Source organism: Amblyomma maculatum, chromosome 9 (genome assembly GCF_055883805.1).
Source record: "Amblyomma maculatum isolate TAMU_Amacu chromosome 9, ASM5588380v1, whole genome shotgun sequence".
Lineage (NCBI taxonomy): Eukaryota > Metazoa > Arthropoda > Arachnida > Ixodida > Ixodidae > Amblyomma > Amblyomma maculatum.
This window is the reverse complement of record NC_139352.1, coordinates 26,717,919-26,741,100: the sequence shown is the minus strand read 5'-3', so window position 1 is coordinate 26,741,100 and position 23,182 is coordinate 26,717,919. Positions and strand designations below refer to the sequence as shown.

At 44.0% G+C, this 23,182-nt stretch overlaps 1 protein-coding gene across 2 annotated transcripts; it reads left to right on the top strand.

Moving 5' to 3' along the window:
* Window positions 1-334: 334 nt before the first annotated feature.
* Window positions 335-13,983, top strand: LOC146178636 (uncharacterized). 2 transcript variants are annotated; one of them, XM_084578436.1, is made up of 5 exons: window positions 335-751; window positions 1,841-1,967; window positions 2,642-2,778; window positions 3,303-3,420; window positions 3,881-3,914. In XM_084578436.1, exons 1-5 carry the CDS (start codon window positions 652-654, stop codon window positions 3,897-3,899), a joined length of 501 nt encoding a protein of 166 aa, XP_084434562.1. In that variant the 5' UTR covers window positions 335-651; the 3' UTR covers window positions 3,900-3,914. The 2 variants fall into 2 exon arrangements, with proteins under 2 accessions (XP_084434562.1, XP_084434561.1); XM_084578435.1 differs by lacking the exon at window positions 3,881-3,914 and adding an exon at window positions 13,169-13,983 and having other exon boundaries at window positions 336-751.
* Window positions 13,984-23,182: the final 9,199 nt, after the last annotated feature.

Genomic DNA, 23,182 nt, shown 5'->3' with positions numbered 1-23,182 from the left:
AATATCGCTGCCATAACATCGCCATTAACATTTACCAGTGCTATGAAGATCTGCATTTTGCAAACCCGGCCCAGTGTAACACCCCCAAGCGGGGTACTTAAGGAAAATAAAGTGATGCCATGATGTTAAAGGAGCGGCCACGCCCCGTCCGCAATTACTCCCTCACTGTCCGAAAGGGACACTACACCAGTAGCAACCGAGACGCGCGCGCCGATCAAGGCGATCGTCACATTCTTCTCAAGACTCTCCAGTTTGCCGAGAGATGACGCTAGCGACTCATGTCTTATGAGCTCGAACTGCGCGCAACTTCATATGGCATTGTAACATCTTGTATGTACGGCATGGTGCCGAGCCGAAGAGGCGATTCGCAGTGGTGTCCTTGTTGATGATTATCTGTATTAATAAAAAGCGACAGAACTGCACTGCCACAAGGGATTTCGGTGCAAACGATTTGAACTTATCTGCAAACGGACGCGTCAGCTGCTGTATTCTCCTGCTATCGCTCAGACGGAATTTCCACTACCCCGGCAGCTTTCCACATCCCTAGTAGCTCCAACAACTAAGCGTGAATAACCGCCTTCGCTTTATCAGGCGCTCCTTCAGTGCCTGCGGCCGCAGCAGCAAAGACTTCAGGTTTAGTACTACAGACGCATGGCACGCGGCAGTGGGATGAAGCCGTTTTTCAAAGTTCGAGAACTGACACCGCTTGTGGGATTCCTTTTCTCCGCGTTCTTCCTGGCATTCGGACAAGGTATGCTGGATGACTTAATCACTTTCTTTTGTCGCGCCACTCCACTTTTGCTTTATAAGTCGCAAATTTATTACTGTGCTTCGTCCAAAGAAACCAATTTGAGATGTATCGTTTTGTCGTGCTAAGCTAAGTAGATTCAGTTGAGTCGCATAACATCGGCTCGTTGAACATCTGTCTTGGATGCTCGTGCGTGGGAATCTTTACGGGTTTTAATGGGTTCCCCATATTTGAAATGATTGCTCTGACCAGCGCACTTAAACCATTTCCAAGGTGTTCTCCTGCGACAAAGATTAAACTTGATGCTCTTAGCTGCGTGATATGCTATAACTGAAGCACTTGCCTGAGCCCTGCTTTACAAATAGGATGTGATATGCGCCACACATTGGCCGAAAAAATTATTTGCGTTGGTTTACATATTAGGTTAAACTGGTACGACTGATCCTTTGAGCTGACTCGGAGTGGCTAAATCAGCAAACAAAGGAGCTGCAATTTGTGTGTAGTTTATGAGTACAGTGATTCAATTCAAGGACGGAACATAAAAAAAAATTTGGTTCTTCATCGAAGGGAGATGAAGAGAATAACGAAAGTTGTACCACACCGCGCTTAACTTTGCATAACTGGTGCACCTGCCCTTAGTCCTACCTTCTGCAGAATTGCACCTTGTCTTTGGGAATGATACAGTACAGCCTTTTTGAGGGGCTAGTGTATTCCATTCCACTGCCTTGGAAACACTGTTGAACATGTTAATGCTTTATGTTATTTTAAAATGGTGTGAAATATTTCTGGCAGTCAGGCAAAATACGGCCGATGCATGAGAAGGCCGACAGGGTGGGGGACAGACTTGCCGAAAAATGAGATGGATGTATTATTTTCCCCGACATGCCGGCTGCTAAATCAGGAGTGATTGCAGCATATTTTTATATATTCCTTAGCCTTTATGACCCTATCTTTTACTCGTGTGACCCGCGCCCTTAATGCTTGTTTTTTACTAGATTTACGCTCTTCTGTTGATCGGTGGGGAGGAGGTGCGATTGCAGCACTTGTTAACGGCTTGCTCACGTGTGTTTTCTGTTTCCCTTTTGCCGATAGATGTGTCCATTGCCTGTACGCCCGAGTCGGCGTTTGAATGCTATGATTTCTACCGTCTTGATTTCAAGGGAGCCCAAGCCCTAGCCGTAGGAGGTAAATACCAAGATGCGATCGACAAGAAATGCAGGTATAAACACTGTCTATTAGTTTTAACACCCAGTATAGTCAACATAGCCAATTCTGTTGGACCATGTCAGCGAAAAAAAAATTGAAAAGCTGTTTCTAGTACATGTTCAAGAAATTCCTAATAACTGCATTGCCTTGCTGCTCCTGAAATCTCCACGAAGGTTAATTGAACGGGCCTATATCCAATACATCAGTATTACTGCAACCTCAAATATGGGATATTATTCTATAGCCTTCCGCCAGGTAAGCGCGGCTGATATTGGGTGAAGGCCGAATTTCAAATCAACTCCAAGTTGAACCATTCTCTAAACCTTGAACTAACAGTATTTTATGAACGTGACAGATGATATTAAGCTTTCTTTTTTTTAGAAAAGCTGATCACAGGCACAAACTATAGACAGAATTGCGCCAATCAAGTGCTTCTACTAATTGTCATTTACCTAATGGGTTCGAGAGCATCAGTGCTTAAAAGAAAAGGTTTTTGAGAAAAATTATTTTTTTGTGAGTAAAACTTTATATGTGTACAATAAGCGTCATAGGTTATAAAAGCAATTAACGTAAGGAAAAAAGCTAGGTGACAAGCACACCCCCTTAGCGAGCTTTGCCTCACTAAACCTCAGAAACATCTTCCTTGCCTAAATACTGCCCTGCGCATGTGTATGTTTCTCTCCACAGTACCATAAGAGAGAAGCTACCGTGTCACAAGCAAATCTCTCTCTGCCCCGTGACGAAGGTCGCCAACTTCAGCCGCCAAGAACGAGGTTACCAGGCGTTGAGCGAAATCATCTGCAATGACACACAGGCACTGAAAGGTAGGTCATGGTGGCAAACACTGTAACTAATACCTAAACTACTAATGAGAAATAAACAGGTTGTGTGTGTGTGTGTGTGTGCGTGTGTGCGTGTGTGCGTGTGTGCGTGTGTGCGTGTGTGCGTGTGTGCGTGTGTGCGTGTGTGCGTGCGTGCGTGCGTGTGTGTGTGTGCGTGTGTGCGTGCGTGCGTGCGTGCGTGTGTGCGTGCGTGCGTGCGTGCGTGCGTGTGCGTGTGCGTGTGCGTGTGTGTGTGTGTGTGTGTGTGTGTGTGTGTGTGTGTGTGTGTGTGTGTGTGTGTGTGTGTGTGTGTGTGTGTGTGTGTGTGTGTGTGTGTGTGTGTGTGTGTGTGTGTGTGTGTGTGTGTGTGCAAAAAAGAGGCCTAAGAGAAAAATTATTACTTGAAGTGAACGGACGAGGGTGAGGGGGCTGCTGAATGTTAGACTGCATATATGAGTATAGAGAAGTAAGGTCGCTACGCTTGCCTCTGCATTATTTATGTATGCTATTCCTTGTATGGTACGCAGATTCCTACACTGCCGGTCTCTGTCAAGACGTCAACAAGCTGATCGAATGTCTCGTGGAGAGGAACTTTCGCTTGCATGAGGATGACCCTCCTCGCAACGAGAATGCGCGCCTTTGCAGGTAAGATATGAAAACAAAGCTCAAGTAGCTTCCAGAATGATTTAACACATGGCGTGTCTTCCACAGCATCTCATTTAAGCGCGCAAAGTAAGAGCAATTTTTATAAATATATGAATTGCCTCTGGAATTTTCCCACTCCTGATGAGCTGTACCTATTTGACTTGCAGTATTATGTACCATAGCGGCTCGTTCGGTCCGATCTCAGGTGGTAATAACTGTAGAAAATGCTCTGTTTTTACGACAGAAGGAAACTTGTGACAACGGAACTTTCTCTGTAACATCGAAAGTTTCTAAAGTTACAACAAAAAAGAACCACATACAACAAAAAACAAAAAAAAAATCTACAGAAATACTGAAATATACTACAGAAATATAAAAAAAAAATTAACGTTTACGAGAGAACAGCGCGATATTTTTCGTATATTTAGGGGTTCTGTAGCGTTTTCTTTTTTTTTTTTAGACTGGGGTGTGCGGCTTGAGCCACGCGTGGCTGCCAATGCATAAAGAAGGGAGGCTTAGGGTATCCTGCCTCGTTGGAGGCCTGCCGTCTGGAACCAGAGGGTGAGCTACTCTCAAATGCGCCCTCGTGTTTTCTCCAAGCCTCTGCTCCAATAGAGAGAGCAGGAAGGAGGCTGCCCAAAACGCCACGTTCAGCTTTTTATAACCTCCACTTTCTAGATGTCGCCTACTCAATAAGTTTTGAAAGTTAACCATATAATGTGCGGGTCTTACAAGGGAAGGTGTGCAATGGAGATCTACTCACCGTAGATTTTGCTCTAATGGAATTGAATTTACGTGTGCATTTGCAAGGCGTCCTCACTCTGTGTTGCTTAAAAAATGAAGGGTTCACGGGGAGGTTGCCGCCGCCTTGCTATCGTAATTTCTTTTATAAAATGATCCCGTTAACTCTGCGCGCCTAAATATGGTGTACCCTATTGTGATCATTCATTACTTTAAATCTATTCTGGTATTCGTTTTGGAAACACGACTTTATTTAGTACTTGAAGAGTACCCCATCTTGCATATTGACTAACAATTTGGTGCAGCTCTTCAGACAGGAACTTCAAAAGCAGACTTCGTGTTAGGAAAAAGCTTTCAGAATTACCACTTACACTCCGTATCTTTAGTCCACTGTTCCGCACTTGTGCAGCTTATAGATGCTAAATATCTATAACCTAAACGCACTTCGGCTTTACATCCAAGCTGACCACTTTCACACGTCCCACTTAGTGAACAACAAACATACCAGCTCAGCAAATGTGCTACCAGATCATGAGATAAGAGGAAACTATGCACTTAAACCGTGCTGCGAGGGGCAATTGTTACTTTAATGTCGGACACACAGACAAAATACTTTATATTTGTTTATCCAAGTGAGCTTTTATTTATTTTTTATTTTTTGAGAAGTGGCAGAATTGCTTTTTTTTAACTTTGATTATATTCATATGTGGGTATTATTCATCGCATCTATTCTTATACTAGATTTTAACACGTTTATGGAAGTTTGCCATAGTAATATTTGGATGTGGCAGTTATTTAGTTGACAGCAAAAGCGGTATTCAACACTAAACCGGTGTTGGAGCTCGGGAAAACTGCATTCCGACTTCATCTAGTAATAACTATCTGGTATCAAGACAATCGTGGCAGTGCCTTTCACTTGCGGTTGTACATGTTGAATTATATTGGTCCATGTTCACGTTGCAATATGTGGTTTTATAGTTTATGGGGTTTACCTTTACATTCTTTACTCCTTCGTCAAGTACACCAGCTTCGATGGGCATATTAAGGATTTTTGGGCTTGCTGCCCTCCCCTCGGCTATATGCTTAGAATAAATATTACTTCACTTCAGTTCGATGTATCCCTGATGCCACCTATGCCTTTCAGCAAGATGTGGGTCATGACGGCACGGAGGTCACCAGTATTTTGGCTCGCTTTAGTACCTTGTCTTACGCCTTACTGGCTGATGCTTTACAGCTGTTTCATAGTAAGGCAAGGAAAAAAAAAGAGTTCGCAATCATTTGACTCCTAGATATTATCATATATATATATATATACATGTGTGTGTTAGAAACCTCGGCGGTGATGCAGGCATTGCGAAATCAAGGGGTAGACGAACCGTACCTGAAAGTGTTAGAAGATATATATAGTGGCTGCACAGCAACCATAGTTCTGCATAAAGAAAGTAACAAAATTTCCATAAAGAAAGGTGTTAGCCAAGGAGACACGATCTTCCCAGTACTATTCACAGCTTGCTTAGATGAAGTATTCAGAAACTCGGAATGGTAGCAGTTAGGGATAAGGGTAGATGGAGAATACCTCAGTAATCAGCGATTTGCTGATGACATTGCCTTGCTAAGTAACTCAGGAGAGGAACTGCAAAGTATGATTGGTGACCTAGACAGGAAAAGTAGAAATGTAGGATTGAAAATCAATATACAGAGGACTAAGGTAATGTTGAACAGCCTCGGAAAGGAACAGCAGTTTACGTTAGGTAGCGAAGCACTGGAAGTAGTAAGCGAATGTGTCTACTTAGGACCGATAGTAACCGCAGATCCGGACCATGAAAACACAATAACAAGAAGAATAAGATTGGGATGGAGCGCATTTGGCAAGCACTCGCCGATTATGACTAGCAGCTTACCGGTATCGCGCAAGAGGAAAGTGTACAACAGTTGCATCTTTCCTGTACTCACATATGCGGCTGAAACGTGGAGGCTAACCAAGAGGGTTCTACTTACGTTGAGGACAACGCAGAGGGCTGTGGAACGAAAAATTGTAAGGGTAACATTAAGAGATCGGAAGCGTGCAGAGTGGGTCAGAGAAATAACTCAAGTTACTGACATTCTAGTGGAAATCAAGAAGAATAAATTGGCATGGACAGGACATGTAGTGCGAAGAGAGGATAACCGATGGTCACTTAGGGTAACAAACTGGATTCCAAGAGAAGGAAAGCGTAGCAGGGGGTGGCAGAAAGGTAAGTGGGCGGATGAGGTCATGAAGTTCGCAAGGGTGAAGTGGATGTAGCTAGCACAGAACCAGGTTAATTGGAGAAATATGGGAGAAGCCTTCGCCCTGCAGTGGGTATAGTCATGCTGATAATGATGATAATATATGTGAGCAGATATATAGACGTAGCTCAGTTGGAAGCGCACTGGACGCGATATTCGGAGGTTGTATGTTCGGCTCCCACCATCGGCTCATTGTTTTTGCTTCCGCTTTGCATTTAATATATATATATATATACTTTATCCCGATAATCACCATAAGACTACTTTCTGTCAAATACCAACACCCAAACATTAAAAAAAAGAAATCCGCGACGTTTGCCCTAGACTCGTACACTGTCAGCTCCTTTAAAGGCCTACTTGACCGAAAATCCTCGCCGGTTAACTATGCTCCCAATGCATCGGCAATGTAACCAACATTACTAATCTGCGTTTTTAAGGCTGTAAAGCGTTTGTTCTTATAGCTACACGCGGTTAAAAGGTTTGGTAGCAGACGACGCAGCCCTCTAACGGCGTGCTAAGCAACTAAGCATCAAACCGGAAATTGCGTACATGTGAGACTCTCCGCCGCTCCGCGGCTCCGCTACCACTGCCGCTAACCCGTGAGCGAGCGGCCCTTTCGCTTTGTTATCTTCGCGTGCTATTTGCTTTTGCGCTGCTGCGTCTCGGTAGTCTCGCTGTGAATGCTGACTTGGCTACTGTGGCGTCAATATATGAATTTTTGGCGCCATGCCAACAAAATGCGTCGCTGTTGGTTGCTCCAACACGCACTCGGTTCCGGGGATCAGCCTTCATCGGTTTCTGAAGAGCGATAAGCTGCGCAAATTATGGGTTTTGGCGTTGAAGCGAGACCGATGGGAGCCGAGCAAGACAAGCGTTCTTTGTTCGGCGCACTTCAAAGCTGCGGACTTTGTGCATGACGCCAACATCGCCGCAAGTTTGCCGTACAATCAGCTGAAACGACTTTTAAAGCCCGATGCGTGGCCTTCAGTTTTCGTACACTGCAAACGCAGCGAGATTCTTTGGCCAGCCTTCGAGAAGCGCCGTCGTATGGAGGTGATTATGCTTCTTTACAGTTGATATTACAGTGTTGCACCACAGCAGTCGTTATCGTTTTGTATTAATTTTTGTAGATCGTGAATAACGCCTTAGCGGCGTCTGCTACTGCGAGCGTGGGCTCGTCTTCGGCAATCATTGTAGCGCCTGAAAACAATTGCATAGTGGGTGGAACAGCGCGAAAAGACGAAACACAAGAAGAGACGCACAACAGACGAGCGCCTGAAAGCAACCCAGATATCTGTCTCAATGTTTGCAGTAACCCTGAAGTGTCAACATGTGATGGTAAGTTGTATGAACTTACTTCAAAAAAGGCGCTTTAGTGCGATATGGATAGGACCCTGTAGCTTTATATGTGGCCGCGGCGCGCGAAAGCACTGACGTTTGGTGCTTGACAGAAACCTCGCTAAAACTTGTATAGTTCTTTACAAGGAATAGCTTTTCTGCCACTGTCCATGGAATGGCCACAATGGCCATGGCACATTTAGTGATGTATCGTCAAGTGACATATGGAAAAAAGTAATAAAAATTGTTTACTGACACATTCCTGGTCACTTTAGTGTCACAGTGCATCTCGGGCCCTCGATTTCCAGCACCTATCTGAGCTTGTAGTTTCGTTCACCTTTCATTATGTTGATCTTACTGCTATACCACTTTCGTTAGCTGTACAAACTCAATTGTTTTTTCTACCGATTTATACGTTTTGTGTGTCCATTGTTTGTTCTAATAAAGGCTGTTATCTGTAGTTGTCTCCACGTTCTGGAAAATGGCATCTCTAGTTTCTCATTAGCACCTGATGTTACACTTCTCTACATTGACGCGTCTGCTATTGTACCATGTGACAGATTTTATTTTTCAATATATCATATTGTTCATTTTGTTTGGATAGCCACTGTTTCAGGGTCACTGATATTTTTTTTTAATAAAGCATAGTAGCTTATACAAGGAAAAATTTATATCAGTTCATCTGCCCACCGGCCAGCCGTGTTTAGTGCCTCGTCGGGCGGTTCGTTCCGCGAATGATGAGAAAAAATCTCGGCTTGTTTGACGAAGATTCATGGCACTAGATATTACTTTTGCCATGACAAAGCTAGGCAATTAGTTTTATCAGCGAAAACGAAACTGAAACGCATGTTTTGCCTTTCGGCTTTTGGGGTACATAATGACAACCTACCACATACGTGACATATGCTTCATTGTACAAGCAAATATGTCGATATCAGCTCTGATCGCGAATCTGGCGAAGTGTCTTCGGATGAAGAGACCAGATATGGGGTCGTTCCATATCAATTCGAGCCGAGAAGCGATTCCGCCGAGCGCAACAGCAGTTCACAGCACCCGCCTTCGGCTCCAAGCCCCCCCCTAATTTAGACAGGATTATGAGCACGGCATGGTACGTATTCATGCATACGTGTGTTGGACTGCTTCGTTGGAAATGCATGTGCACGCTCTTATCGCAGGTGCAGCTGCGCCCGATGCATAGTAATGCCAACCTGCGCGGAATGTGCGTGTTGCCGCGAAGATCAGCAGGTCCTGTTAAAGATAATGAATGGCCAGACTTGCGTCACAGAAAACGCCGAATTCGTGACATACTGCCTCACGCTATTCATTCTCGAGGTCGAGTACAAGAAACTACAACATTACCACCCGCGCTTTCACGACGTCGTTGAAGTGAATGCGTAAACTATTTCAGTGATTATTTCCAAATGCACGCAATGTAATTTTGACTATATTCTGCATTATTTCTCAGTCGATAAGGTACACTGCGTAGCGACAGTTTGCGTGGTGGGCGTATGGATAGGCCCAGCTGTGTCGTAACACTGATAAGGAAAACATTCCCATCGGTTGAGTACACGGGCTTCAAGTGGTCCTAGGTAAGTGTGTTAATAAACTCGCTTCATATATGACACGTTTTTGTGTACCGTACCTACTAAACTACGTTATTTCTATACAGCGGCATGATGCTCCGAACTACGATACCTTCCCATCAACGGCACCAGCGTCATTTCGTGCTCATGGAATAAAGAGAAGATTCTGATTTTGAAAGACGTAAAACTTTTCTGCTTTCTTCGTTCACTTTACAAAGGACATCTATTCTTATGTAATCGGCCTGGACGCACCGTACTGTCACTGAATCACCTCGCGTTTTTTACCTCTGCTCGGATTTGCCATGCAATACCCGTGTCTGTCTGTAGAAATGACTTGAAGCAATCGACTATTTGCTCTTGGGGTATACTGGATTATGCTTGATTCATTAAATGTGATCCGAACTCCGCATAAGCTCCAATTAAATACTTTAAAGCGAATATAGCTGCGTGACACGTGTAGAGCGAGCACTTTGGCCACTGTGAAATGCTTTCAAACCTGTCGTACATAGACCACAGGTATTTTACCCGAATGTAGGTGTTCACAGGCGGCATCGCGTGTTCGTTTACATATTATAGTCGTATAAAAGCAAAAAGCATCACGCGCAACCGCTGTCAGCGCTTTGCAATCAGCGCTTTGGAACAGCCGCCCCAGCAGACGACGCACACGTTTCCTGTCTCAAACAAGCGTCACTTCCGGCGAGCGGTAATGGCGCCTGTTTTTCCAGTTTCGGTTCTAAAAATGCTGTTTTTTGCGTCCCGCTTGCGCCGTAACTTCTAAGGCCTGAAAGGTTATATTTTTATGGTAGCATGCTCTACATGTATACTATACAAACGTAGCTTTTTTGATGCCTAGAAAATTTGGGTAAAGTAGGCCTTTAAACTCTCTCTGTCTCTCTCCATATATATATATATATATATATATATATATATATATAGATGTGGGGATGGGGTTGCAGCCCAGTCAGATCCGGCGGGGCATATACGTAATTGTGATGACACACGGTGGACAAACGGTATACTTTTTTCCGACGTCTAGGACCGACAAGGAATGCAGCATACAGCATTCCTTTCACAGTAAAGGTTTTTACGGCCCAGTCGCGGGTCATCAGCAAACATTTGTGTGCAACGGGAGTACCCGTTGATAGAAGAAATACAGAACAGCATGATGTCATTCAACAACAGAAGTAAGACTGCAAAATTAGGAATGCGAAGGCAGTGTTACATCTTCCTCAAGGACGCACTGAAGGGGGAGCGCCGAAGATGACAGAACATAATAAGCTCTCATGAAAGGAACATGCATCTAGGGCACCAAAAGAAAACTGCAGTGGTATTTTCTCATATGTGCTTACCTGAGCTACTGACTAATAATGGCAAAATCGCGCTGGAACGTGGCACTACAATTTACCCTATGCAATTTTCACCACTAAACTAAAGGGATATATCTTCATTCCGATATTCTTTATGCTCAGTTAGCACAATTTGAGACTAGATGTTTGCATTTTCGCCATAGCTTTCATTTCAAACATTTAGGTTTTTATAGAACAAAGCTTGCAGGTGGGCAGGAATATTCATAGCTTTCGGAAGAGAGGAGTGCGCGAAATATGTATATTTGGAAAGGCCGAGACAGACAGAAAATTTAGCACTTATCCTGAGCTTTTCTCGGGTTTTTCGCATCTCTGGCATTCTCCGCTGTAATGTCTTCTAAAAACAAATCAATGAGGATTTTTCGATTTATTTTAAAAAATAAAATAAATCATTATGCGATATGTAAGGCAAAAGAAGCATAAAACAAAATTATAAATTCAAGAAAAAATAAACTCTTGCATAAATAAAAAATAAATCCTCGTGTAACATGTACCAGCCCAAACTTCTGAAACTCAAAAACAAATAGACATTATGCAATATGTTTGTCGCTGCATTTAAAAAAAAAAAAAAGGGCATACTAGTGGGAAACGAGAGGGTCAAGTACTGCACTGGCAACCTTTTTCATTAAATTAAGAAATGAATACCGAAAAGATATAATGCAATACTTATATTGTTCCCTTTCATGGCACTATTAAGACGTTTGAGCAAACAGAGTTCTGGGCTAGTTGGTAAGACATGATAACTGAGAGGCTTAGCGCGGAACAGACAAGGACAAGAGAGGCACACAGGAGGAGCGCTAACTTACAACTGAGATTGGAAGGGGATAATGTACAAACTCGTGGAAAACTATGTGCACATGCTCTATAAAGCGCTTAATTTGCATGACTGGAAAGATAATCCAAACTGAACCAAGATAATCTAGGGCCACCCAAAGGCAGATAAACAAAGCTTCCAAAAGTAGGTGTTGTGCATGAAGTCCCTCTAAGCTGTGGCTGCGTCTTTATAGGCCAGACTGGCCGATGTCTTAATGAGCGCTTAGGGGAACATGCTGCATCATTTGAATCGTCCCAATCCAACAACCTGCCTAGGCATTGTTTAAGCTGCAAGCGCCATCCACGTTTCGGGCCAGCAAAAGTTCTTGGTTGGTCTAAGGTGCAATTATCAAGAGAGCTTCTTGAGGCGTCATTTATCTACAGATTAGGAACCGATAAGTGCGTAAGTGAAACGTCGGTTGTTCTGCTGAAAAAGAAAGCTTCGTTTTTAAAAGCTGTGTAAGTTCCTTTGCCTGCTTCAGGTATATTTGTTCTATATTTTGTCTGTTTTATCTGTCTTTGGGTGGCCCTAGATTATCTTGGTTCAGTTTGGATTATCTTTCCAGTCATGCAAATTCAGCTCTTTAGAGAGCATGCGCACATAATTTTACTCGAGTTCGTACATTATCCCTTCCAATTTCAGTTGCAAGTTAGCGCTCGTCCTGTGTGCCTCTCTTGTCCTTGTCCGTTCCGCGCTAGGCCTCCCAGTAATCAGTAATTAAGACGTTTCTTCGTTCGAAAGTCCGGACGTGCTCAAAGTGCTCTGCATTTTGGATGTTCAGACTGTTTTAACAGTTTTTAGTTTGCTTATAATGGTATCACTTCCTGAAGGCTTAGCCATTGAAAGTAAAAATTCTTTATTTTAGGTTCCTTTTTCGTTGCGATCTAAGATACTGCTTTCTAGTTTGGGAGGAAACAATGCTTTAAAATTTGCAAGAAATATTCATTCTTTCTGGAAAATAATTTCTCAGGATTCTTTATGATATGCAGTATAAATCCACATGTCGAGCCTTTCCCACAAAGCCAGATTATTAGCACCACGAAATCTTTATCATATATAAAGAACTGTTGCTTTCCGGCTTCACATCGCGGAAAATGAAATATTTAGGCGCATTTGCATTGTTGGAAGATAGCTTTGCGGTATAGACTACTTTCCATGAATAAATATTGAATGTTATAACATCTCTCACTAATTAAACTGCCTGTGGCGTTTACCTTTGCAATGCTGAATGATTGCAGCAAAACTCCTATTCACCTTTAAATGCACAAACACGGAACAAGCCAGCACTACATACTTGCACTGGAACGGTCCAATTGGTTTTTTTTTTTTTTTCATTAACGGCAGCTTTGATCGTTTATAAAGATTTGTATACTTATCGCTTTATCCTAAGGTATGCTCTACATGCAGATGTAAATATCAAAATTCGTGCGCAGGACTCAAAAGCAATGTATTTTGGGGGCGTTTCCTTATGAATAAAGCTGCTATCCGCTTGTGCGAGGAAGCTATGGGCTCTTGTCATGGTGCCGAGTTCCCGTTCGGATTTTAACAAGTCTCCTTGATCTCCTTGATAAAAATAAGATTTTTGGTAATGTTGGCTACAATATATCAACTGCAGCCAGTTGTTTTCTTTGTCTTTCCAGACGTTTGCAGGGCTCTCTGGGTTGCTACGAAGAGACGTTCAACTCATCCTGCCCTCTCTCTCTGGAATCAGCCAAGCAGGCATTCGCAAAGACTCAGGAGGCGTTCACCTTGCTAGTAGGATGCGACGAACCGAATGGGTCCAAGCCCCTGTCGACACCTATAAGACAGTTGGTGCTTATAACAGTGGCCCTGTTTATAACGAGCAGGAATTCGTCCTGATGATCAAGACGAATTTAAGCCATAGCTAACAAAATATGTGTTGGTTGTGTACAGGTTATATGTCTGACCCCACCGCGGGTAGCAGAAAAATCTTCAAATATATCGTGACAACTTCGCAGTTAAGCCTGCTAGGAACAAACATGCCTGTTCATTAACACCCTTCCCCAGCATTAAAACTATGGCGTTCATAAGAGGGATTTCTTTAATTCAAGATGCCGTGATAAAGTGATTTTCAAGACATCCGGTAATTAATTGCTGTTAGTGGGGTTTTCCCAGTTGGGCCAGAAATAAGATAGCCCCTCAGATAGCCCCTCAGTCGCTGTGTCAAAAGTAACTTCTGGGTAACTTCTAAGCAGCTGTCTTCACTATTGTCACATCAGAGCTGTCAGAAAAGCAACAGGAATGCAAGTGATGTATGCTTGGAGTAGATAACATTTTTACTGCATAGTTCTCTGCTTATCCGAACACTGAGTACATTTCAGCTGCACTGAACAAGGCTTCCTTCGAGCCTTTCCGCACTGACGGTGTGCGTAGCTCCGATCCGACCTCTTATGCCGGGTTCTTGTTGCAAATAAAAGTGTTTATTCATTCCGAAGCATGGCTCTTCAATTTGCGTATGAATCGCAACTTCATTTAAATCACGTTAAAAAAAATAACGGGCTATTGGGTACTCTCCTTGTGAAGTTTATTGAGTAGTCGCATATAAAACAGCGGCCTGACTCCTTTCTTTGATGCACTTAATCAAACACCTTAGGCTATTCCGACGCTTTCCACAGTTCGTAGGGCTTTCGGCTTACCTAAAGTGCACGGACGAACCGGGGGTTCGACCCCGGCCACGGCTGTCGCTGTTTGACTGGAGACGAACGCCGACGCGCCCGCACACTGCGCGATGCTGGTGCTCGTTAAGAAGGCCAAGTGGTTGGGATTATAGGGGGGTAGAGTTTGATCAATAAATACACGTATTTAAGATTGAAATCATGAAATGTGCACCTTTTGACGACAGAAGGATATTTTGGCATGAAATCAAGCAAATGTATGCACTTCGTCATGGAAGTAATTACTCAAATAACGAATTAGAGCTGTTGAAATTTATAAAAACTCTTTGTAACTGATGAAAATTCGCATGCATTGAAGAGCGAATGTGCTTCCGTTTGAAGCCGTATAGGTACTGGATGTGTTGGTGTTGGTAATATGCATGAATTCTTGCGCAACACACCATGTCTGTATTAGTGTGTACACTGAAGGGCATGCTAATTCTTTGGTGCTGCCTCTCGGGATAATTTGTGCTTTGAGTAACTTGGGTGAGATTAGACTTATACGGCTATCCTCGGGAGCCGACATGACACGCGTTCTAGGCAACCATTAGACACCGCCAGGCTTCAGCCTATGTCCGGCCAATTTTATCTCAAAACGTGGCCTGAAAACATTTTAATCAACTTACCTGTATCCCTGTCTACAGGCTCTTATCTCGGTTACAGAACACACACGTACACGGGGGGACAAAAGAATGTGATGTACCGAGTTCTGGGGAGATCTGGAGGTACGCAGAAAACAGCGAGAAAAAAAAATGCAAGAAACCTCATCGCGATTGTATAACTATTACATAGAGCTCAAAGCCAGAGGAGGACAATTTGAACTTGAAGTAATTACACAAGTGGTCTGAGCCCTTTCTATTCAGGACACGGTTTCTTGCCAGTCGAGCGGTATTTTTCGCATTCGAAAACATGCAAATCAAAATGCACATATATTTCATAAGATTCGTCTGTCTGGTTTGGTTCGTAACTGACTGAAACTTTAAAATTCTCCAATCATTGTTGTTTTTTTTTTTATTTCAAAGATATTCGATGTCTTGGAGCCGGGTGAAATCGTTCTTATGTGTCACGCGAATTGCACCGTGCGATTTGGCTCAGTAGTCGCGGCGTTCGGCTGTTGATTCCAGGAGCGATACCGACCAGTCCGGCGGTATATTTTATTAGAGAGGAATGCATCGCACATAAAGAATACTAGTTGGTTGGCCTCTACCTAAACAATGCTATTTATAACTACAAAGCCTGGGCAATTTCTCTACTATATACCACTGTTGCTACAGAAACGTTGGTGTTTCCAGCCGTTGTGGTGGCTTGGGCTTGATTGATGCAATCGGTGTTCGGAGATCAAGGCCTCATCGCAGACTGGCCTGGAGTTGACGAGACATCGAGGCAGGAGCAGCCAGGGAGGTGAGCGAAGAAACGAGGTTTATGTACGCTTTCTACATGGTGAAGCATGTACAGGTCGAAAGAAGAGACCAGAGCTGCGCTGACCTTGTAGATACAACTCCATTTTTTTAAGTAATGTTTGATGTCTCCAGCTGGGGAGCTGGGAAATAGAGTTCATATCGGAAAGTTGAATCAGGGAGACACTTTCGAGCATTCGAGGTGCCGCTCATTGCTAACGGTGGTACTTGAGCCTCCTCGCACACGTTCATGGTGTGAGGGTGAACTTTCCTGGAAGCGATTGTGATATTGAGTTGACGGCAGCACCAAGCTCAGACAGTCTGGAATTTCGAGAAGTCCGCCACTGGCAAGGGTCACTTTTTCCAAGGCACTATTCCTTGGAATGTCACGAGTACTCCCTTTCGGTGAAAGGCTGCCTGCTTTTGCTTTCGCCAACAAAGTGAAACGGTCCTCGCGGTGACCCCTGTGAGCGCCATACGGGTAATTATACAGGAATCGGTCGCTTCCCAGGCCTTCCAAACCGGCGAGGTGATTGACCACCGCAGCACGTGGTAGCGATGTTCCCACCGCGGACTGGGCGTTTTTGATGGCTTCTGCTCGACGGATCCGCTCAATTTGTGTCCTGTGTTCCAGTTCCATGAACTTCGATTGGGATCCCGGTAATAACAGGCTCAAGCGTCGGTTGAGCGTGTGAAGAGTTACTACTGCGGTGGCTGATTGCATCTGAGAAGCTTAACTCTGACGGTGCTGAGTTACAACCTTCTTTATGGCGTTGAAACAGGGGACGATCCTCTAATGGCACCTGGCATTCCCCGTGACATTAGGAAAAGCGCTGTACACGCGCTGGGCGGCACTTGTCTCAGTATCATTTTGTATATAACCGGCAGTACGGACACGGGCAGCTCAGGCAATGACGAAATAAAAAAAAAAGTATATTGCGCTGCTAAGAGCTCTTTTGTTTAACATAATTGCGCTGCTGAATAGAAAATTGGAGCAAAGCCTTCCTCTTTCGAGAGTTTGGATGAACGAATTGAACGCTTTTAAGCCATCGCTCTCCATGCAGCACTGACGCTCATCCACTAGCTGAAGAACAACTTATTTGCAACGAAAAAGTGAAATGGATACTTCAGACTTTCATCACAAACTAGAACCTTTCATTGTTGGCAATGGCACACTTTGATTACCGAGGAAAAATTCAATGCTCACTCACTCAGAAGCTTGAAACGAGGCTTACAAAGTAGCTAGCGTAGCCCGCTCCAGAAAGCAGAAACAACAGCGCAAACAGAATCAAAACATAGTAAGTATAGCCTACTGAGCAAGAAACGAATTCGGGAAAGTTAAAGAACACACAGTGCTTGTTTTGCACAATATCCTGCGTGCATCTTTCTTTGCCACCTTTTCTTGCGCCATATATGAACCAGCCGAGTCGATGATCGTTGAATGCTTCCTGAAACGACAAGGTCAGTTGTTGGGCGAGTTGGTGACGATGTTCCATATCTACAGCGCGATAAACGGGACAAGAGAACAGAATAACGACAAACACAGCGCTGCGCTGTGTTTGTCGATATTGTAAGCGCTGTGTAAGCGCTGAAACGCTTACGCGTATAGACTTGGTTGGACGTGAAATAGTGTCCTCCTTTCTGCGTGTGCCGGTAGGATATCTTCGTCATTCATTAATCATGGACGTTTTTGCCGAAGCCTCTGTGTTCAGCTACAATTATGTGTGCGGTAGAAGATCATGGCCAAAAATCCAGTGGTGCGGAAATCGATATATTTAAATTTTTTCCGTGCATGCTATTGTGTGCATATAGATCCATAACATAAGGGGTAAGTCTCCAAGAGGCGAAAGTGAACTTAAGGTTTTCAACAGCCGTAATCAAAACAGAGGCGGCCATATCTCCCTGTCTTCTGTAATTAAATATGATAAAATTAATATATGAAGATGGATTTAAAATATCAAATAATGCGACCTCCAAGCCTCGGCGTAGTGTGCTGGCGGAAATATAAGGCTCGTAAACCGAAAGTACCTGGTTGAAATTCTGGCTTCAGGCCCCTTTCATATATTCTGCCTTTTTTATTGCTACATAATTTTATTCTGCTCTTTCTTTCCCTCCCGTTAACGTGTCCGTACAGTTCCACTCCGCAGAATCCGAATATGCCTCGTCCCAGTGAACAGCCCCATACTGAGTACATAATCTTCAATGGGACTAACCCGTCGCTCCCCTGATTTTGATTCTTCCAACAGGAAGGGGGAATTTTTCCCTTAAAGTCAAATAGAAAATAACGAACGAGCAAATATGGGACTAGCGAGTGGACACAGACAGGCAATAATGTTCAAAAAATGATTTATTGTAAAATCGGGAGGCTATTTATATACACTTTCGAAACATTCAACAAAAGAAGAACAGTGACAGCGTGATCAGGAAAATTCGTCTTGTGCTCCCACCAGGTGTTCGCGCCAAACGTTCTCTCTGAGATAAAGTAATCGCCGGGCTGCTGACACATTCCATACCAATCGGCCCAATTTTGGTAGCGTCAGCAGTCTCTAGTAAGTTGGTCACAGTGGCGATATATTGCAGTTGTACCTTCAAAAATTTGTTGGGAAGAAGGGCCAATATCGAACGTTCTGTTGCAGAGCCGCATTTCCATCAACGTCCACACTATTATTGACTTAGTGCGCTCTTTCAGGCGTACTACATTTAAGCACCTGCTAGTTCCCCCAACACAGAACTTCCCGCATCACAGGGAGAGGGGAATTTTGTACACCACTCCCTGTCAACAAACGACACATGTTTATTGGGCCTGATCTTACAGCGTGATCTCTCAACAGGGTAACGGATCCTGCGCAATCTCCGTAACCGATCAGATGTTATAAATAGAGCTTTCACGTGTGACCACTGGCCTGCTTTCTTAATACTATGGTCTATTTTATACGCAACGGTAGTCCTGCTAACTTTCCGTTCCCCTTTTTTCTTTCTTCCTTCTTTCTCCTGCCCTCTGCTTTTTATTCATCGTTCGAACGTGACACTTCCTTCTATTTCCAATGCAGGCTATCAGCTACTGAAGCTAGACACGTGATATCAGGTGTCTAGAAAAGCCCGCCGTCTGCAACCGCGCCTTTTGCAGGCAAATACTTTCAAGTAGAACTGGCTTGGCCTTTCGAGAAAAATAGGCCGAAAGCGATCCTGATATCTATATCAGCGCGTTGTGACGTTGGCCTGGCTTTGGTTGTGCTTGCAGGTTTCACTGACAATCGTGCGCGCACGTTGGGTGGTTTGGTGTCAGTTGTCCGAGAGCCATAACGGAAGCCGAAACGAGTGGTAGTCATCTCGAGACAGCTTGTAAAGAAAGGCCCTCGCTCACACGCGCGTATGCCAGCAGAACGTCCTTCCTGTCGCTGCGGCCACCGCCGATAAGCTCTGCGCAGCCACCCCACGGCATCCGTGGCGGTGACGAAACGCCTTCCCTCCTCACACGACGCTACGGAAACATCTGCGGCGCCCGTGACGACGACAGGAATCCCCGCGCTGACTCAACGTCTGTGACTGCCGGCACGTCGCGTTCTTTCTCTGGAGAATACTCTTGGAACATCAGAGTATGTTTAAATCGAATTGCAACTTATTAGAGCGATAAAAACTAGCTGCTCATGAAACGTTTGCGCGTAAGTGACACATGAGGAATGCGATCGACAGCACATCTCTATGCCAACCCTTTCAAAACCAGCGCACAATTATCGTTTTCTAAGGCTACGTAGAGCGTTTTCTTGTATGGTAGGTTGCTTATACAGTTTACCAACTCGACGTCACAACGGCTATGAGAAACACTGTAGTTGCGGTATCCGACAATTCAGACAACTTGGGGTTTCCCAACAAGCTCTGACAATCCATAGCACACGTACGACGCGTTCTACATCCATCAAAATGCGGCCATCTTGTCCAGAAATCAACCCATGTGCGGAGCTCAGTTTAATCGAGCACTAACGACGGAGACCCCGGGTAGCGGCCAACGCCTCAACTGAGCTTTAGCTACCGCTACCAGTGATACCTTTGCTTCAGAGGGGTTCAGAGGAGTGCTTCGATAGGCAACAGCACAAAAACGGCAAATACATTATTCTTACTCAAACAGTTTTAAAGCTGGAAAGGGCCTAAAAGCTGAATACACGTTTTGTTACCAGCGGTTGATTTCCCAAGCAAAGCGCTTGGGTAGAGATCTAAAGTTTCAACCGAATCTCACAGTCCATTCTACACTGCTATTCACCCTATAAAGTGAGAAAATTGCAATGTTTTACGTGCGCGTGACAAGCTGTTGTCGAATAGAGGAAGAAATTTCTAAATCCGTTATCTCTCCCATTATTAGCGGTTGGTCTAAACGTCAACAGCAAAGCCAAACCCAGACTATAACATTTTTGTTTACTGAAAACGGAGATTGGATAGAGTGGTCAATCATATAAACACTACCATTTACCGATATCGCTACCGAAGTTCGTCTTATTCTAGATGGCTAAGGTAACGCATATTTCTGCGATTTCTGAGCTGAACATGCTTGCCTGGCGCAAATATGCATAAAGATACCGTCAGGCATAACTGTGTCATATTTCGTACTGTCTTAGAAAAACATATGGGCCCCCTTGAACCGCAACGTGTTTGACAATAACTGGAACTTTCACGACACCGCTTCCACAGGTAGTGAGATTTTGTTAAGCTGTTCAACATGCCAGTTAAATATCGCAGTGCAGCACTTATCAGCGCAAAATTTGTCTAGTAAAAATCTAAATATATTGGAACTAGTTAGCCGATTCGGCAGATTTGACAGCTAGTCTACGGCACATTATACATGCCCACAAAATAATTTCTTAAACACGCAGAACTTTCGGGAGTATTACGTCAGACGAGGATACAAAAATAAACAGAAAAGGGGGCAAAATGAAATTGTTGAAATTTATTATTATACATTTGGAAGTTGTTGATGAGTTGGTAGCAGGCCCTTTCAGTTCACGGCAGCGAGAGCGAAGAATGGCACAGCAAACTGTGCATTATAAGTGTGCGGACGGCAACTTGCATTGATATCAACGCGGATAGAAACGCGTTAAGTAGGCAAGACGTAAATCGGACTATGAAATGGGTCAAAAATAAGCCATGAGGTAGGTAAATACTTGAGAACCTAGCTCACACCTTATCGCTCTTAAGAATATTCCTATAGTAATTCGATTTGAGTGTACGTTAGATGTATTTTTTGCAATTCCAGTATCAGGAGTAGAAAAGTATTATTAGAGAGAGTAGTGGTAGAGCATACTCAACTGGTGGTTGCAATGCAAGTTTGCCGTTGAACAAGTTTCGAAAGGAGCCAGAACTCAAACTGAATGTATACCGATGCCATATGACCTTGACGAACGTCACGAACGTCACATTTGAAACCAAATAGAAGAGACGTGACAGTATAAATAGATCTTATTAAAAAAACGCTAAAAGAGATTTGAATCATAACAAGGGATACAAAAAAAAAAGCAATTAACGCGGACCTTCTTCTCGGTTTTGATTAACGGCAAAATTACCTTGTAGACGTTTTAAAGTATTACACTTGAATGTATATGCACACACTTATTTATAAAAAAAAAAGGGCGTTCTTGTCAAAGTGATTTGGCCACATTCTAGCCCACGCTTTGAAAATCAACTGTATTACAGCTGTTTATTTTTGGATCCAGCTTAGGTCGTAGCATCGCCATGGTCCATCTTTATTTCGGCTCAAATCGTTTCTTGTTTTTCAGCAAACCACAAGACAACAAGAGCTCAGGATCAAGGGCATAACCAGGAATTTAAAACTTTTTCGTCGCCAACCAAAGCAGTTATCAACCAGATGTAAGCCAAACAGATTGATGTGCTTGGAAACACATGGAAGGCAGGTGGCTGGCGTTGGCTGTGACTGTCCAGGATGGCAGCTGTATGGCCAGATTGGCTTTCTACATAGCACTAGCATAGGCTGCTTTTTGTACGAAATGCAACAACCATCAGTATGCTTGACGCCAGGACAACAGAGCTGAATGAAGATAACATGGGTGCTTCTTGGAAGGTGTAATAATCCCTTGCTTGATAGGTCGGTGTCGACCATCGCTGTATCAAAAATGTCCAACAAGGTGTTCATATAACCCTTGTCATCACGATTAGTGGAATGTGTTGGGAGCACAATTTTCGGATGCCCAGTTTCAGCCCAGACATCGTATGCGTTTGTGTTTGGGGTCTTGATTAGCCTCAATGGCCACTCCAGTCATCTTCATTCAACAGGAAGAATTAGCCTAATTTGAAAGCAGAATTCTATTTTCCTTCCAAATGCACGAAACACGATTGAAAAACAGTTTTGGCACTGGAAAGTGTTATATGAAACGGGAGTTGCAAGCACTCGCTTAGAAGTCGCGACCGCGAACCTTTGTACTTGAAAACGTGTTTTCTTTTCATCGTGCGGGGGAAAGGGGAGAGGGGGGGATATTTACGAACTCAGTAAAGTGGAATTTTAGCGCAGTCTTAATTGTGGTTTATGGCCATCATAAATAATAAATATTCTCGTGTATGCCAGTTCCAAACCTCTACAAACGTCATAAACCTCAAGCTTTCCTACTGGCTTTTTATTGCTATTATGTTAAAGGCGCCTTCCTCCGGAAAACCCCGCATATGGGCTGAGAGAGCGAAACTACGAGCGTGGCGCTAGCAGCTGCCAATGCCCCGCTCTGATTGGACGCTGGGTTGCCTGACGTTACGTTTGGCAGGAGCTGCCAACTCCGGCCTCTTCTTTTGTAGGGGAGGGTGATGTCAGAATCAGCCTGCCAGAACCCTTGCATACACGTTATCCCTGGGCCACGCTAGCACATTCATACGGCTTGTTTAAAGAGGGGGGGGGGGGGGGGCTTATATGTCGGTTCGTAGCCTGCGCGCTCGAACAATACCCTCAAAGTGCCTTCCATAATTTTTATGAGTGCACCGAGTTCCGTTATGATGGTCAATAGACATGATTGCGATTCTAAGCTGGAACTCAACCCTTTAAAAGTTCAAAGACTCCAAAAAGTTCCAGAGCTGCTGTCGTGTTTTGACGACCTCGTTTCAAGCGGCGAGTGGAGACGTGAGCACATTTCTGTTCTTCGCAAAATATCTCACCGTGAATAGTTTGCGCATTCCTTAAGCCCCGCCTTCAAAGGTGTGATACGACCGCGTCAAAGACTTTCATCTGCGGTCCCCCTTTCCATCTTTCTTCCTACTCATTCAAATTTCAACTGGCCAAGTCGCTCGTGCTCTCAGAATGTGAGCCTCCATTAATATCGCACGCATTCTCAAAAAACCTAGCGCACAGTCGAATGCTGCCACGTTAGATGAAAGACCATCTGGCTTAGACATAAAGCCCCAGTTTACCAACTAGTTCTAACGTCGATCCCTGTGTGGCCTAGACATTGCCTGACTCGGAACCCAAGGGCCAAGGGTTCGAGTCCCATGTCACTTTCTCCTCTTGGACACTCGAGTAGCAATTCATGCTTCCTGCATATTTGTAGTCCACTTGACCAGCCAACACTCATAAGTTCAAGGTACCCTCGTGATTTGT